At 40.8% G+C, this 13669-nt stretch overlaps 1 protein-coding gene across 2 annotated transcripts in view; it reads right to left on the bottom strand.

Moving 5' to 3' along the window:
* FSD2 (fibronectin type III and SPRY domain containing 2) overlaps window positions 1–13669 on the bottom strand; it is a 71620-nt gene that overhangs the window by 21598 nt on the left and 36353 nt on the right. For both annotated transcript variants that reach the window (XM_073653112.1, XM_073653111.1), the window contains exon 11: window positions 11517–11646. In XM_073653112.1, coding sequence (XP_073509213.1) covers window positions 11517–11646 — 130 coding nt within the window. The remainder of the gene's footprint in view (window positions 1–11516; window positions 11647–13669) is intronic.

Below are 13669 nucleotides of genomic sequence, written 5' to 3' on the forward strand. Positions count from 1 at the left end.
AAAATGCAAGACATGATATAATAATTAGATAGACGTACCACAAAGCAGTTATGTTGTAGGCACCAGGATACTGCGGTCTCCCTCATTCCCCTACGCACGTTTCATCATAATGACTTCCTCCACGCCCCCTGAGGAAGTCATTATGATGAAACGTGCGTAGGGGAATGAGGGAGACCGCAGTATCCTGGTGCCTACAACATAACTGCTTTGTGGTACGTTTATCTAATTATTATATCATGTCTTGCATTTTGCACTGTTAGGGTACTCTTTACTCACAGTCTGCACTATAGCACTTTCATGGATATATAGTATTATATGTACAACATATATATCTCTAATTAGGCACATATATGCGGCTAGTGATCCCTCACAGTATGGAGGTACTTTTTATCTTCTTTCTTATTTACGTGTATGTATTTTACTAATAAAGATTGAATACTTGCTGAATCTATTTTGGTTTCTGACTAATTTATCAGACTGTGGACCAAATAATATGATATCTAGGTTTAGGCTGGTTCAGCAATTACATATGTTATCATAGGACAATTTCTTTGCTCTTCTGATTATAATTACATCCTGTACAAGTATCTTTGAATCTTGTCCGAACTTGTTTGAACAATTTAGCATACCTTGTCCGATACCTTCTGCGGTTATTTTGCTTCCATCTGCAAGATAAATGGCTTCTTTCTTATCTAAATCAAGATCAGTAAAGAAATTCTTGTCACTTGTCATATGACTCATTGCTCCTGAATCAATAAACCAACCAAGTGATGATTTCTTGTCTGTTACTTTAAATGTGCCATTCCAATTATTCTCACATGAAACGGAAATTGTGTTTTTTACTTTCTGTGTATGCTTTTTATGTTGTAATCTTTGTTGTTCTGCTTTCCATATGGTACAGTCTTTCTTTAAATGACCTTTTTTCTTACATCTGAAGCATTCTCTTGTCTCTTTATTATAGGGTTTTTTAAATTCTGTAGCTTTAAGAGCGTTTTCACTGTCCTTTTCAGTAGAAGAATCATTTCTTTGTTCTTTTCTTCTCTGATATTCATCTATTAGTCTTGTTTTCACAAAATCTAATGTAATGTCAGTTTCTGGTCTCGTCTCAAGGGCATTTATCAAGGCTGTATACGAATCTGGTATACTGCACAATAATATAGCTGCTACATGAGAAAAATTATTTTTGGGAAAGAGGAGATGCTAACTAATAGTGATCACCAAAATGATCAAGAAATAAATAAATAGATAGTGATCAATAGCAATATCAATCTATGAAAATATGTCAATTTATTAAATACAAATGTTTCCTGACACATATACATGTAGTAACAAACTAACAAACATATAAAACACCATAAAATAGTGGAAAAACACCACTGTCTAAGGAGCCAGCTGATACATTATAATAGAATCACGTATATAATGATACAACAAATACTATATATGATAATTCAATGAATGAAGAAATACAGAGCGCACAGGCTCAGTGCAATATCTGTGATGGTCAATGATGCCTAGACCCTGCAATGCACTAGTTAAATAACAGGGTAAATGTGTAAAGGCAAGTGAAGCACATAGAAGACTGAAAAAGCAGAGTATGGCAAAAAGCAGTACCTGTTTCCCCACACTGAATGGTGCCCCCACAAGGATAAAAGTACGATCCTAATGGATAACCAAATAGGTCCCTACAGCTAACATAAGCTAATGACCACAGCGGAACCTAAAGCACTAAATAAGGGGATGATACCAGAAAGTGAGAGCCTGTGCTGAAAAAAATATAATAAGAACAGCTGGCGCCGCGGAGCCCAACGCGTGTCGCCACTCACGGTGGCTTCATCAGGGGCATATGCAAGAAACATTCTAATGTCAGTTGATATAACAGCCAGTTAATAAGATAATTGTGGAATTTACCATGAGGACAGCTGTGTGTAAGCAGGACGCTGGGAGGTCGAGCATCGCGGGCCGGAAGCTTGCACTGTCAGGGCGGAAACACGTGCACCTCACCTCCGTAGTGTCCTGTGTTGCCATGGTACCCACGCCCACACAGAGGGCGCACAGTAATAGACAGGCAGCCGGGAATCAGTGACTATAGATGCACAGCAGCAGTGCACGTTGTCAAGGCAAAGGCCCTCCCCCACCAGGAGTGTCTCAGTCATGTGTCTGAACAAACATAGTAACCTATGAATGTCCAGCGTTACCATCGTACCCCTGCTAGCAAGCTGAAACTATTAACCATTTGGTGGCACAAGTCTGGCCACACATGAATAAACCTTCAAAAAAAAAAAAAAAGAGTAAAGTAAAAAAGTGGGGTCAAAAAAGCCCCATCTCAGCATCTGAAACACAGAGTAAAGTGAATAATCAGTTATAAGTACACAAAGTTGGCACACGTGCGATAATAAGCAGATGGCTGAATAACATCTGGATACTAAAATTATTGAATGAATAATTTATCACATTGTAGGTGAAAGTATCTTTAACCACTGTATATAGGAGCAATCTCTAAATACCAACATTGACCACCACAGATATTGCAGAAATTTGCATCCAGAAGTGGACTCACCGGGGGGTGAAAAACACCCTCAGATGTCCAAGTGTGGATGCTGAAGTTGGAGGTCCTACAATAAAGTAAACCTGCAGAGATCTAGAACATAGTTCAACGGTCAAAAATAAGCAAGGCCTGTGTAAAACAGGGTTTTAAATTATACAAATCAGAATAGATCACTGTAGATGTCACAAGAAGATGTTAATACTAAATTGGTTGACCCTGATAGAATATAGCATTGCGAAGTGGACATGCTTTACCTTTTAGATGTATATTCACTGAATAGTTACTATCATTGACCACCACAGAAAAAAAAAAAAAAAAAAAAAAGGGGAAGTATAGTCTGAAAACCAAATAGACACACTGGAAGTAGAGGGAATGCAGGGCACCCACAGGGAAACTGGGATGCAGCCAGACTAAAAGGCACATCAAAGTTATTATATAACAAAGGATCATGAATGCAATAGAATGGTCCTGTCCAATCGGATCTTCCAGCCTCCCTGGGAAATTGAGTGCTGTTCGAGAAGGAGCAAATCATAAGTCCAGACGCCAATAAAATGCCACTCCACAAATAAAACACATGACATGATGAAAAAGGGATAAAAGGATAAAGAGTTCCTCCTCATGTAGATGCCTCCATTCCTCTTAGGCGACATTGCCAACATAAGGTGCCAAAATCAGAGAGGTGTAATTGTAGCCCAAATTTTTGAGGAGTAGATTTATAACCAAGGAATCTTGCCAAGAAGATATGACCCAGGATCGCTTCAAAAGGAGCATATCAAAGAGAGAGCTTCATCATTTATGGTGGGTGTAGGTGCTCGTCAAGCCCAGTATGGATCCTAAGGGAAGGGAGAAGAGACAAATGTAAAAGTCCCACCATCTCAAGACTGTTTGTAAAAGCCCGTAAATAATAGTTCACCATTAAGACCTCCAGGTATTAAACTTTGTAAATTAAAAATCCATTTTGACTCACATCTCAGTAGAGCATTTGTTCGGTCTCCTCCCCTTATATTTGTTCTTATTTGTTCCAAGCCCATAACTCGAAGACCATCTGATCGACCATTGTGGACATCCAAAAAATGTGCCGCCACAGTCGTTATAGTTTTATCTTTATCACGATCCCTCCTGGCCGTAGAGATATTAGAGATATGTTGTTGAATCCTTTTTCTGAGTTCTTGGGACGTTTGCCCAACATAGATCTTTGGGCAATTACAAATCAAAGCATAAACCAGGTTACGTGATCGACAATTGAAGTAAGCCTTAGAGTGAATCTGGTGAGGAAAGATGGGCAGTGTAAGACCATCTTGTGCCACCGTATGCTGACAGACATTGTATCCGCCACAAGGATAGGTGCCGGTGATGGTAGCTCCTCTACCCAATCTTGTGGAGGGACGCATATAATGGCTTTTGCATAGCCTATCCCTTAAGTTCTTAGCTCTACGGGCAACCAGATTGGGGGTTATGGAAATATGCTTAATTAGTTTCTGCTCACTAAGGAGAATTCCCCAATTTTTAGTGAGCAAATTACGAATGTCAGACCACTGGTTATTAAAAGTGGTTATCAAGCTCAGGGGCCTAGCTGGTCTGGCCCCCCGTGTCCGTAGTAAATCAACACGGCTCCTACCTCTAGCATCCTGGAATGCCCCAGAGACGATACGTCGTGGGTAGCCCCTCCTTTGAAAGCGTCCTGTGAGATCCTTGGACTGTTCCTGGAACTCCTCCAATGTGGTACAATTTCTTCGAGCCCGGAGAAACTGCCCCTTCGGAATCCCATTCCTTAAATGCAGTGGATGGAAGCTGGTATAGTGCAGCAGATTGTTGGTGGCAGTGGTTTTTCTAAAAAGAGTGGTAGAGATATGGTTACCTGTTTTGATCAACTTGAGATCTAAGTAATCTATCTCGACATGGGAAATTTTTCACTTGTTAGTTCATGAGATGCTGCAGGTAGATCCCGTTTATTAGATGGTGCCCTCCTCATTTATGGTGGTTGTTTACTTGTTTTTTGGAAGAAGTCTTTTCTTGATTTTTCTTCCAAGTTTCTGGAGTGTTGGCACATCTAGCCTTTTGTATTATGGATCTTTCAGCCAGAGAGACAGCCTGGAGTAATTGGGCCATGGGGGTCTTTGATTCAGGGACGCGGCAGGGTACTGAGGGAACTGCCGGTGACTCAGATTTTCTTTCATTAACCAGGGATTTAACCAATCTACATAAATCCCTAACTAAAGTTTGGTGGAATGTAAGGAGTTTAGAGGAATATAAGAGACTAGGACTAGTACCTCGGGGTCTCCGGGTACAGATTTTCCCAGCTTGGGAAACTGATGATACTTTCCATAAAACGTGGGAAATGGGTCTCCTTAAATGTTCTTCCATCCTTATGGATATGCTAATTGAGCACGATCAGGTGCTCCTTACCAAACTTAAGGATGATATTAGGGGGCGAGAGAATAAGTTGAAAGACTTTGATAATGATACCTTGGTCTTACCCTTCAAGGAACGCCTCAAGGCTTCAATTGACCATTTTGAAAAAGACATCATAGAGGGAAAGAAACATAAATTTCATAGAGACAAATTGGACTTTGACAATGGAAAGATGTTTAAGTGGGGCCATAGGGGTAATAGACGACGAGGCACAGTTGAGACCAGACCACAAGTGGACTTCAGTACACGATCCGAATCCTCCGCGAGTGATTTTTTATCCTCAGGCCCAAGCGACACAGAAGGGGCCGTCGGAGAACAAGTAGTTACCCCTGCAGCAAAAGGAAAAAAGAACAAGGGTTACAGGATCTGGTCCCCGTCGTACAAACGGGAAACCCGCAACAGAAGACGTTAAATTCCAACTCGGAGAACCCCCCTGAAGATGTGGAAGGTAATTTACAAATCATCAACTTGTCCACTTATATTCTTTCTGCAACTGAACAATCTGTTTTATCCAGGGGCCTATCCTTTTCCCCTATGAACACCTTGAACAAATTTGAATTGGTCAAGGATGTTTACTTATTTTGTCGTCAAATGACCTTCAAATTATTATATCATCAGCCCTCTCTCATTGAGGATTTACCCATTGATGAAAGGCAGACCTTTCAGGATCTCTTGGATCTGCTGCGGGAAAATGAAGGGCCCCAGTCCCGCAGGAGATTTACAGGGAGACTCCCCTCACAGGCCACACCATCTTTTTCCTTGTTTCCAGCGGTCCAAATCTTTTTTGAGAGTATGTGCAGGGATATTCGATCTCTAAGGAGTGCTCCACATAGGGATAATAACTTAAGCAAAGCAGAGAGACAGGCACTTACTCAACTAACATCTAATCCAGAGTTTTTAATATGGGAAGCAGACAAGGGTGGGAACATTGTGCTTTGGCCTATTGCACTTTATATCAAGGAAGCAAATCTACAATTATCTGATACTTTATGTTATCATCTATTACCATCTGACCCAACTTTGTTCTTTAAGAATAAATTAGACACCTTGATACGGAGAGCTGGGTCCAACAATATTCTCAGCAAAAAGGAAATGGAATTTTTAACTACCCCTCATCCCGTAGTGCCTACTCTCTATCTGCTACCCAAGGTGCATAAATCTTTGATTGAGCCACCCGGCAGACCTATTGTGTCGGGTATTGGTGGGCTCTTTGAACGTCCTTGCACTTACTTGGACTTTTTTCTACAGCCACTGGCCTCTTCTTTGAAATCCTTTGTTAGGGACTCCTCCCATTTGATCCAACATCTGAATGGTCTGGCTATACCTGATAACACCATCTTGGTTTCACTAGATGTAGAATCACTCTACACTAGTATTGCACACGACCTTGGTATTAGAGCAGTGACATACTTTTTAGACCATCGGTCCACGGGGGATCGCAAGCATGACTCATTCATTCTGGACCTGCTACACTTCATTCTAGATAAAAACTATTTTGTTTTTGATAGAAAATTCTATCGGCAGGTGGCTGGCACTGCCATGGGTGCGAAATGCGCACCTTCGTATGCCAACTTATACTTGGGATGGTGAGAGGAAACGGTAGTGTATGCAAATGCAGCCTTTAAGGACAATGTCCTTACCTGGCTAAGATATATTGATGATGTGTTCTTTCTTTGGTCTGGTACCTATGAGGAATGTGAGGTTTTCATCAATGAGCTAAATAGTAATGGACTCAATATTAGACTCACAAAGAACATTTCCCATGTCGAGATAGATTACTTAGATCTCAAGTTGATCAAAACAGGTAACCATATCTCTACCACTCTTTTTAGAAAAACCACTGCCACCAACAATCTGCTGCACTATACCAGCTTCCATCCACTGCATTTAAGGAATGGGATTCCGAAGGGGCAGTTTCTCCGGGCTCGAAGAAATTGTACCACATTGGAGGAGTTCCAGGAACAGTCCAAGGATCTCACAGGACGCTTTCAAAGGAGGGGCTACCCACGACGTATCGTCTCTGGGGCATTCCAGGATGCTAGAGGTAGGAGCCGTGTTGATTTACTACGGACACGGGGGGCCAGACCAGCTAGGCCCCTGAGCTTGATAACCACTTTTAATAACCAGTGGTCTGACATTCGTAATTTGCTCACTAAAAATTGGGGAATTCTCCTTAGTGAGCAGAAACTAATTAAGCATATTTCCATAACCCCCAATCTGGTTGCCCGTAGAGCTAAGAACTTAAGGGATAGGCTATGCAAAAGCCATTATATGCGTCCCTCCACAAGATTGGGTAGAGGAGCTACCATCACCGGCACCTATCCTTGTGGCGGATGCAATGTCTGTCAGCATACGGTGGCACAAGATGGTCTTACACTCCCCATCTTTCCTCACCAGATTCACTCTAAGGCTTACTTCAATTGTCGATCACGTAACCTGGTTTATGCTTTGATTTGTAATTGCCCAAAGATCTATGTTGGGCAAACGTCCCAAGAACTCAGAAAAAGGATTCAACAACATATCTCTAATATCTCTACGGCCAGGAGGGATCGTGATAAAGATAAAACTATAACGACTGTGGCGGCACATTTTTTGGATGTCCACAATGGTCGATCAGATGGTCTTCGAGTTATGGGCTTGGAACAAATAAGAACAAATATAAGGGGAGGAGACCGAACAAATGCTCTACTGAGATGTGAGTCAAAATGGATTTTTAATTTACAAAGTTTAATACCTGGAGGTCTTAATGGTGAACTATTATTTATGGGCTTTTACAAACAGTCTTGAGATGGTGGGACTTTTACATTTGTCTCTTCTCCCTTCCCTTAGGATCCATACTGGGCTTGACGAGCACCTACACCCACCATAAATGATGAAGCTCTCTCTTTGATATGCTCCTTTTGAAGCGATCCTGGGTCATATCTTCTTGGCAAGATTCCTTGGTTATAAATCTACTCCTCAAAAATTTGGGCTACAATTACACCTCTCTGATTTTGGCACCTTATGTTGGCAATGTTGCCTAAGAGGAATGGAGGCATCTACATGAGGAGGAACTCTTTATCCTTTTATCCCTTTTTCATCATGTCATGTGTTTTATTTGTGGAGTGGCATTCTATTGGCGTCTGGACTTATGATTTGCTCCTTCTCGAACAGCACTCAATTTCCCAGGGAGGCTGGAAGATCCGATTGGACAGGACCATTCTATTGCATTCATGATCCTTTGTTATATAATAACTTTGATGTGCCTTTTAGTCTGGCTGCATCCCAGTTTCCCTGTGGGTGCCCTGCATTCCCTCTACTTCCAGTGTGTCTATTTGGTTTTCAGACTATACTTCCCTTTTTTTTTTTTTTTTTGAAGGTTTATTCATGTGTGGCCAGACTTGTGCCACCAAATGGTTAATAGTTTCAGCTTGCTAGCAGGGGTACGATGGTAACGCTGGACATTCATAGGTTACTATGTTTGTTCAGACACATGACTGAGACACTCCTGGGGGGGGAGGGCCTTTGCCTTGACAACGTGCACTGCTGCTGTGCATCTATAGTCACTGATTCCGGGCTGCCCGTCTATTACTGTGCGCCCTCTGTGTGGGCGTGGGTACCATGGCAACACAGGACACTACGGAGGTGAGGTGCACGTGTTTCCGCCCTGACAGTGCAAGCTTCCGGCCCGCGATGCTCGACCTCCCAGCGTCCTGCTTACACACAGCTGTCCTCATGGTAAATTCCACAATTATCTTATTAACTGGCTGTTATATCAACTGACATTAGAATGTTTCTTGCATATGCCCCTGATGAAGCCACCGTGAGTGGCGACACGCGTTGGGCTCCGCGGCGCCAGCTGTTCTTATTATATTTTTTTCAGCACAGGCTCTCACTTTCTGGTATCATCCCCTTATTTAGTGCTTTAGGTTCCGCTGTGGTCATTAGCTTATGTTAGCTGTAGGGACCTATTTGGTTATCCATTAGGATCGTACTTTTATCCTTGTGGGGGCACCATTCAGTGTGGGGAAACAGGTACTGCTTTTTGCCATACTCTGCTTTTTCAGTCTTCTATGTGCTTCACTTGCCTTTACACATTTACCCTGTTATTTAACTAGTGCATTGCAGGGTCTAGGCATCATTGACCATCACAGATATTGCACTGAGCCTGTGCGCTCTGTATTTCTTCATTCATTGAATTATCATATATAGTATTTGTTGTATCATTATATACGTGATTCTATTATAATGTATCAGCTGGCTCCTTAGACAGTGGTGTTTTTCCACTATTTTATGGTGTTTTATATGTTTGTTAGTTTGTTACTACATGTATATGTGTCAGGAAACATTTGTATTTAATAAATTGACATATTTTCATAGATTGATATTGCTATTGATCACTATCTATTTATTTATTTCTTGATCATTTTGGTGATCACTATTAGTTAGCATCTCCTCTTTCCCAAAAATAATTTTTCACTTGTTAGTTCATGAGATGCTGCAGGTAGATCCCGTTTATTAGATGGTGCCCTCCTCATTTATGGTGGTTGTTTTATAGCTGCTACATGACTTTCTTTAATGTCTTCACCAATAGATCTTAGCTGTGATATCACTTCCATCATTGAGAATATGTGCTTCTGCATGTCGTCATTTGCACTCAATCTCATACTGTAAAGCTTTCTTAATAAAAATAACTTGTGATTCAAGCTAGGTCTTTCATACAGTTTTCTTAATTCTTCCCACATTCCTTTAGCTGTTTCTTCATTTCTTATATGTATTAATTGAGCATCATCCACTAATAAGCTAATGGTGGCTCTCGCTTGTCTATTCTTCTTATCCCATGTCTGATTATCTTGATCTGGTCTTTCTGTAACAATTACTTCCCATAAATCATCCTTAGATAACAACATCTCTGCTTTGAATTTCCATAACTGATAATTTTCACTATTCAGTTTAGCTACTGCGAATTTGAATTCTGTGTTACTCATCATCTTTATATAGTCTTACTTGTTTAGAGAGTTGTACTGAAGATATTCTCCTGTTTTTTTCTTCTTGATAGTTCCTGTATGCCCTGCCTGTGTTGAATTCTCTGTAATTATATCCAGCTCCTGGGATCATGAATTCATTTGTCACTCGGTATCTGGATTTATTTCCTTCTGTTTACAGAGCTTATCTGTGTGCTCCGTTATCTGGGGTTATAAACCAGGATCCTCTTGTAGTGAGGGCCTGTAGTGTCTGGGCTTTAGTGTCTGGGTTCCGGCCTGGGCCCATAACCTGTCGCAGAGTGCATCTTCTTACAGTCACCACTGTACTTATGAGAGCTTCAATCAGCAAGATATCTGAGTAAACAGTATTTACTTCATACTGGTTAAACATGAGATACAATTCAGTGTCACACAGTCCGTGTGCTGCTGACATAACACATTCAGGAAAGGAAAGAAAACACAGGAAGTAAAAACAACCAACAATTGAGAGCTTTCCTCCCCTCATTACAGCAAGCATATAACTTTACACACTATTGCCATCTGCTGTCTGGTTAGTATAAAGTCCTCCTTTCACTTATAATAAGTCCTAATCTGTTGTATATGCCAACAGTGTATACATTTGTGTACATGAAATACTTCTATTATTTTACCTACGTATCATTCAACTTGTCACCAAGAGGACATACTGTACAAGACAAAAGTCAAGTTTTCTTTCTAGTGTAAACAGTTATAAAGATTGGTTTGGGGTTTTCTTCCATGGTGATGGGCAAATGCCAAAATCGCACTTCTACCTTCTGCTTTAGTTTTGCATAGAATCACTGTCTAATTTGAGTGCTACAGAGAAGTGCATGTACAAACTCAAATATACCCAAAAGTGAAGCAACAACATGTAGAAAGACTAAAAATGCACATCAACAAAAAAATGTACGATAAAAGAAACGGTCCAGAAATCAGGATAATGGTAGGTAGTAAGAGCAATAAATGATGAACCGATCAGGCAGCCATGCAAATGCTAATCCATTCACAATCCATACAAAAAATATATAAATGTGTAAAATGCGGCTACTTGGGAGAATGTAAAAAAGGAAGAGGGCAATAATACTTGCATGGCGTGTCAATCAGCTGCTGACTACTAATCCCCGTATTTCATTTCCAAGTCCTTCTTACAGATGATAGTTGTAGTGGAAAACGATTCCAGCTCCTAGTGGATGGCGTGAAGAAATGCTTTGACCGATCGCTCACTACTTGCACTTCCACCAATAACGCAAACAGCCCAAGTGACGTCACTCTGGCAAGTGCCTCCGTGGGCCACAAAGTCGCACCTCACACACAGATAGTTTTAGCATGCACTGTGAACCAATTGCCATTTGCACGTCTGCCAGATTGTTTTATTATTGATTTCTCTTACTGCCTACCATTATTCTGGAGTTTTGCTTTTATTACAAGTTTTTAATGAATTGTATTTTCATTCTTTCTACATTTGGACAGTCTTTTTGAAGTGCGCAAAAACATTTTGCTGCTTCTCTAATAATGCAGAAAATATAAGGAAAGTGTTGAAACACTGCACATTTCTTCCACACTTTACATAATACCTTGAGAATTTGTTGCAGTGATAAGGTAAATCCTCCAGACTTTCCTCCTCTTCACAAGAAATAGTAAATCCATTATCAGAAATAGACAGGAGCGGATGAGCAGTTTCTTCATTAAGATAAAATAATGAACCTAGACAGATAGCAGAGATGCGGCTCAGCAGATTCCATATTAAGCAGGTAATTAGAGGAGTGTTTACATCACTCTGAAATATTCTGAACTTATCTACACAGAAAGGAAACAGGAAGAACGTTCAATCATAGGCCGTAGCGGAACCAGACCAAAATCTGCGGGAATCTGGAACATTCTGGATGATGGATCATTTGTGACAATATCAGAATTCACGCCAGTCATTGAGTAAGCGTGACTTTACACGCATCAATAACATGTGCAATTCAACAAATTGTGTGGCTAAACAGCTGACACCAAAGTAATTCTATGACATCTTTACTTGCAGTGAATTTGATGATGTTATTAGGCCTAAATCAGAAAATTAGTTTAAAATTGTGTAATTGTACAAATTAATAGAAAGCAGGGGTGCAAAACATTTTCACATCACTCTGCACCACTCTAAAGGAGTGCAAAAAGACTTTCCAGTTTGAGACATTTCTGGCTTATTGACAGAATATACTAAGTTATTAACCTCTTCTTTAGTGGGCGATTTTCATTTTTTGTGTTTTTGTTTTTTCCTCCTCCTCTTCCAAGAGCCATAGCTTTTTTATTTTTCATCAACAAAGATATATGAAGGCTTGTTTTTTTGCAATTGAAGCTTTGAATGACACCATTCATTTTAAAATTCAATGTGCTGGAGATCAAGAAAAGAATTCAAAGTGCGCTGAAATTGTGCAAAAAACACAATTCCACTATTGTTTTTATGGCATGCATAGTCGGGAAGAGCTCCACCTGTGGCTGTTAGAGACAGATGAGAGTTGAATAACACAGCCATCATCTGCCATCATCTGCTGTCAATATAGCAGGCTCAATTTTTGAGATCGCTTCAAAGAGAGGGACCCGATATATGAGGGTTCAAACTAGGGACCCCAGCACTCCAGAGAAGATGTTGGACATATGGTGGTTTTCTCAAGTCTAGCTTATGAAAAATGCAAATAGCCTCTTCAGAGGGAATCTAAGTGGAAATGTTTCTCCTTGTGGAGAGTACAAAGCCTGTGTAAGGAGACTTATCTGGGAATTTAACTAGGCAAATAGCCTCTTTAGTGAGGAAGAGAACCAGAACTCTAGCGCCACCTATTACATGTAGCAATCCTAAAAGTCAATATCAACCCTTTAACAAGCCTTACCATGTGACTTAGGATAAAAAGCCAAATCAGAAACTCCATATGCAGACATGTGACTTTGGATAAGAATGGAAGTGGAAGCAAATGCAGTTGTTGTGGGGTTGTGTGACTTAGACCCGTTGGGTTTTGCCTGGCAGCATGGGTGCTGTGGGGCACCTGGGTCGCTCCCCTGCTGCCACGGGGTCACAGTGGTTCCACTGAGCGGTTTGCCGTGATGGTGTTGTGGCAGTGGGCCTAAAAATTCTGAGCAACATGTTAATTAAGTACCTCATGATCAGTTTTGTAAATTTTGGCTTAGTCGAAATAAATCATTGTATAATATTAGGGTGTTTTTTCCATGTCTCTTTCTAACCATCTTACCAATATTTACTGGAAAAAATATTTAATGGAAATAAATCACAATGAGGATGGTAAAGGTATGTGCACATGACGTCTTTTGGTAATCAGCATACCTGCCGAGTTTGCCAAAGGAAAAGGCTTCAGGAAAATGCCAATGGTATTTTTCCTGAAGCATCATTCTTGCTGTCCTTTGAGTGGAACTGTTCGTTGCGGTTTGCTGTTGTTTTTTTCCTGCATTACAATATTTTACATCTTTCATATAATATTATTATACGATACTGAGCAGCTTCCAAGCAGAAACTGCCTGAAGAATAGGTCAGATCACTTTTGAAGCCTCATGGTGTTAGTTAAAACGAGCTCAAAAAGACTGAACACATACACAGCAAGTTGTTTTTACATTGCAGGGCATGTGTGCTTTTGACGCGCCCCCTGGGCCAGTGTTGTTGGGGATACCCGGAGCCGGATCAGATGGGGGTTGTAGTCTCCGAGTGGCGGTGACCCGGTCCGTGCCCAGGGTGTCA

Source organism: Phyllobates terribilis, unplaced genomic scaffold, assembly GCF_046119375.1.
Source record: "Phyllobates terribilis strain yellow unplaced genomic scaffold, ASM4611937v1 Scaffold_11__3_contigs__length_659146591, whole genome shotgun sequence".
NCBI classification, from domain to species: domain Eukaryota; kingdom Metazoa; phylum Chordata; class Amphibia; order Anura; family Dendrobatidae; genus Phyllobates; species Phyllobates terribilis.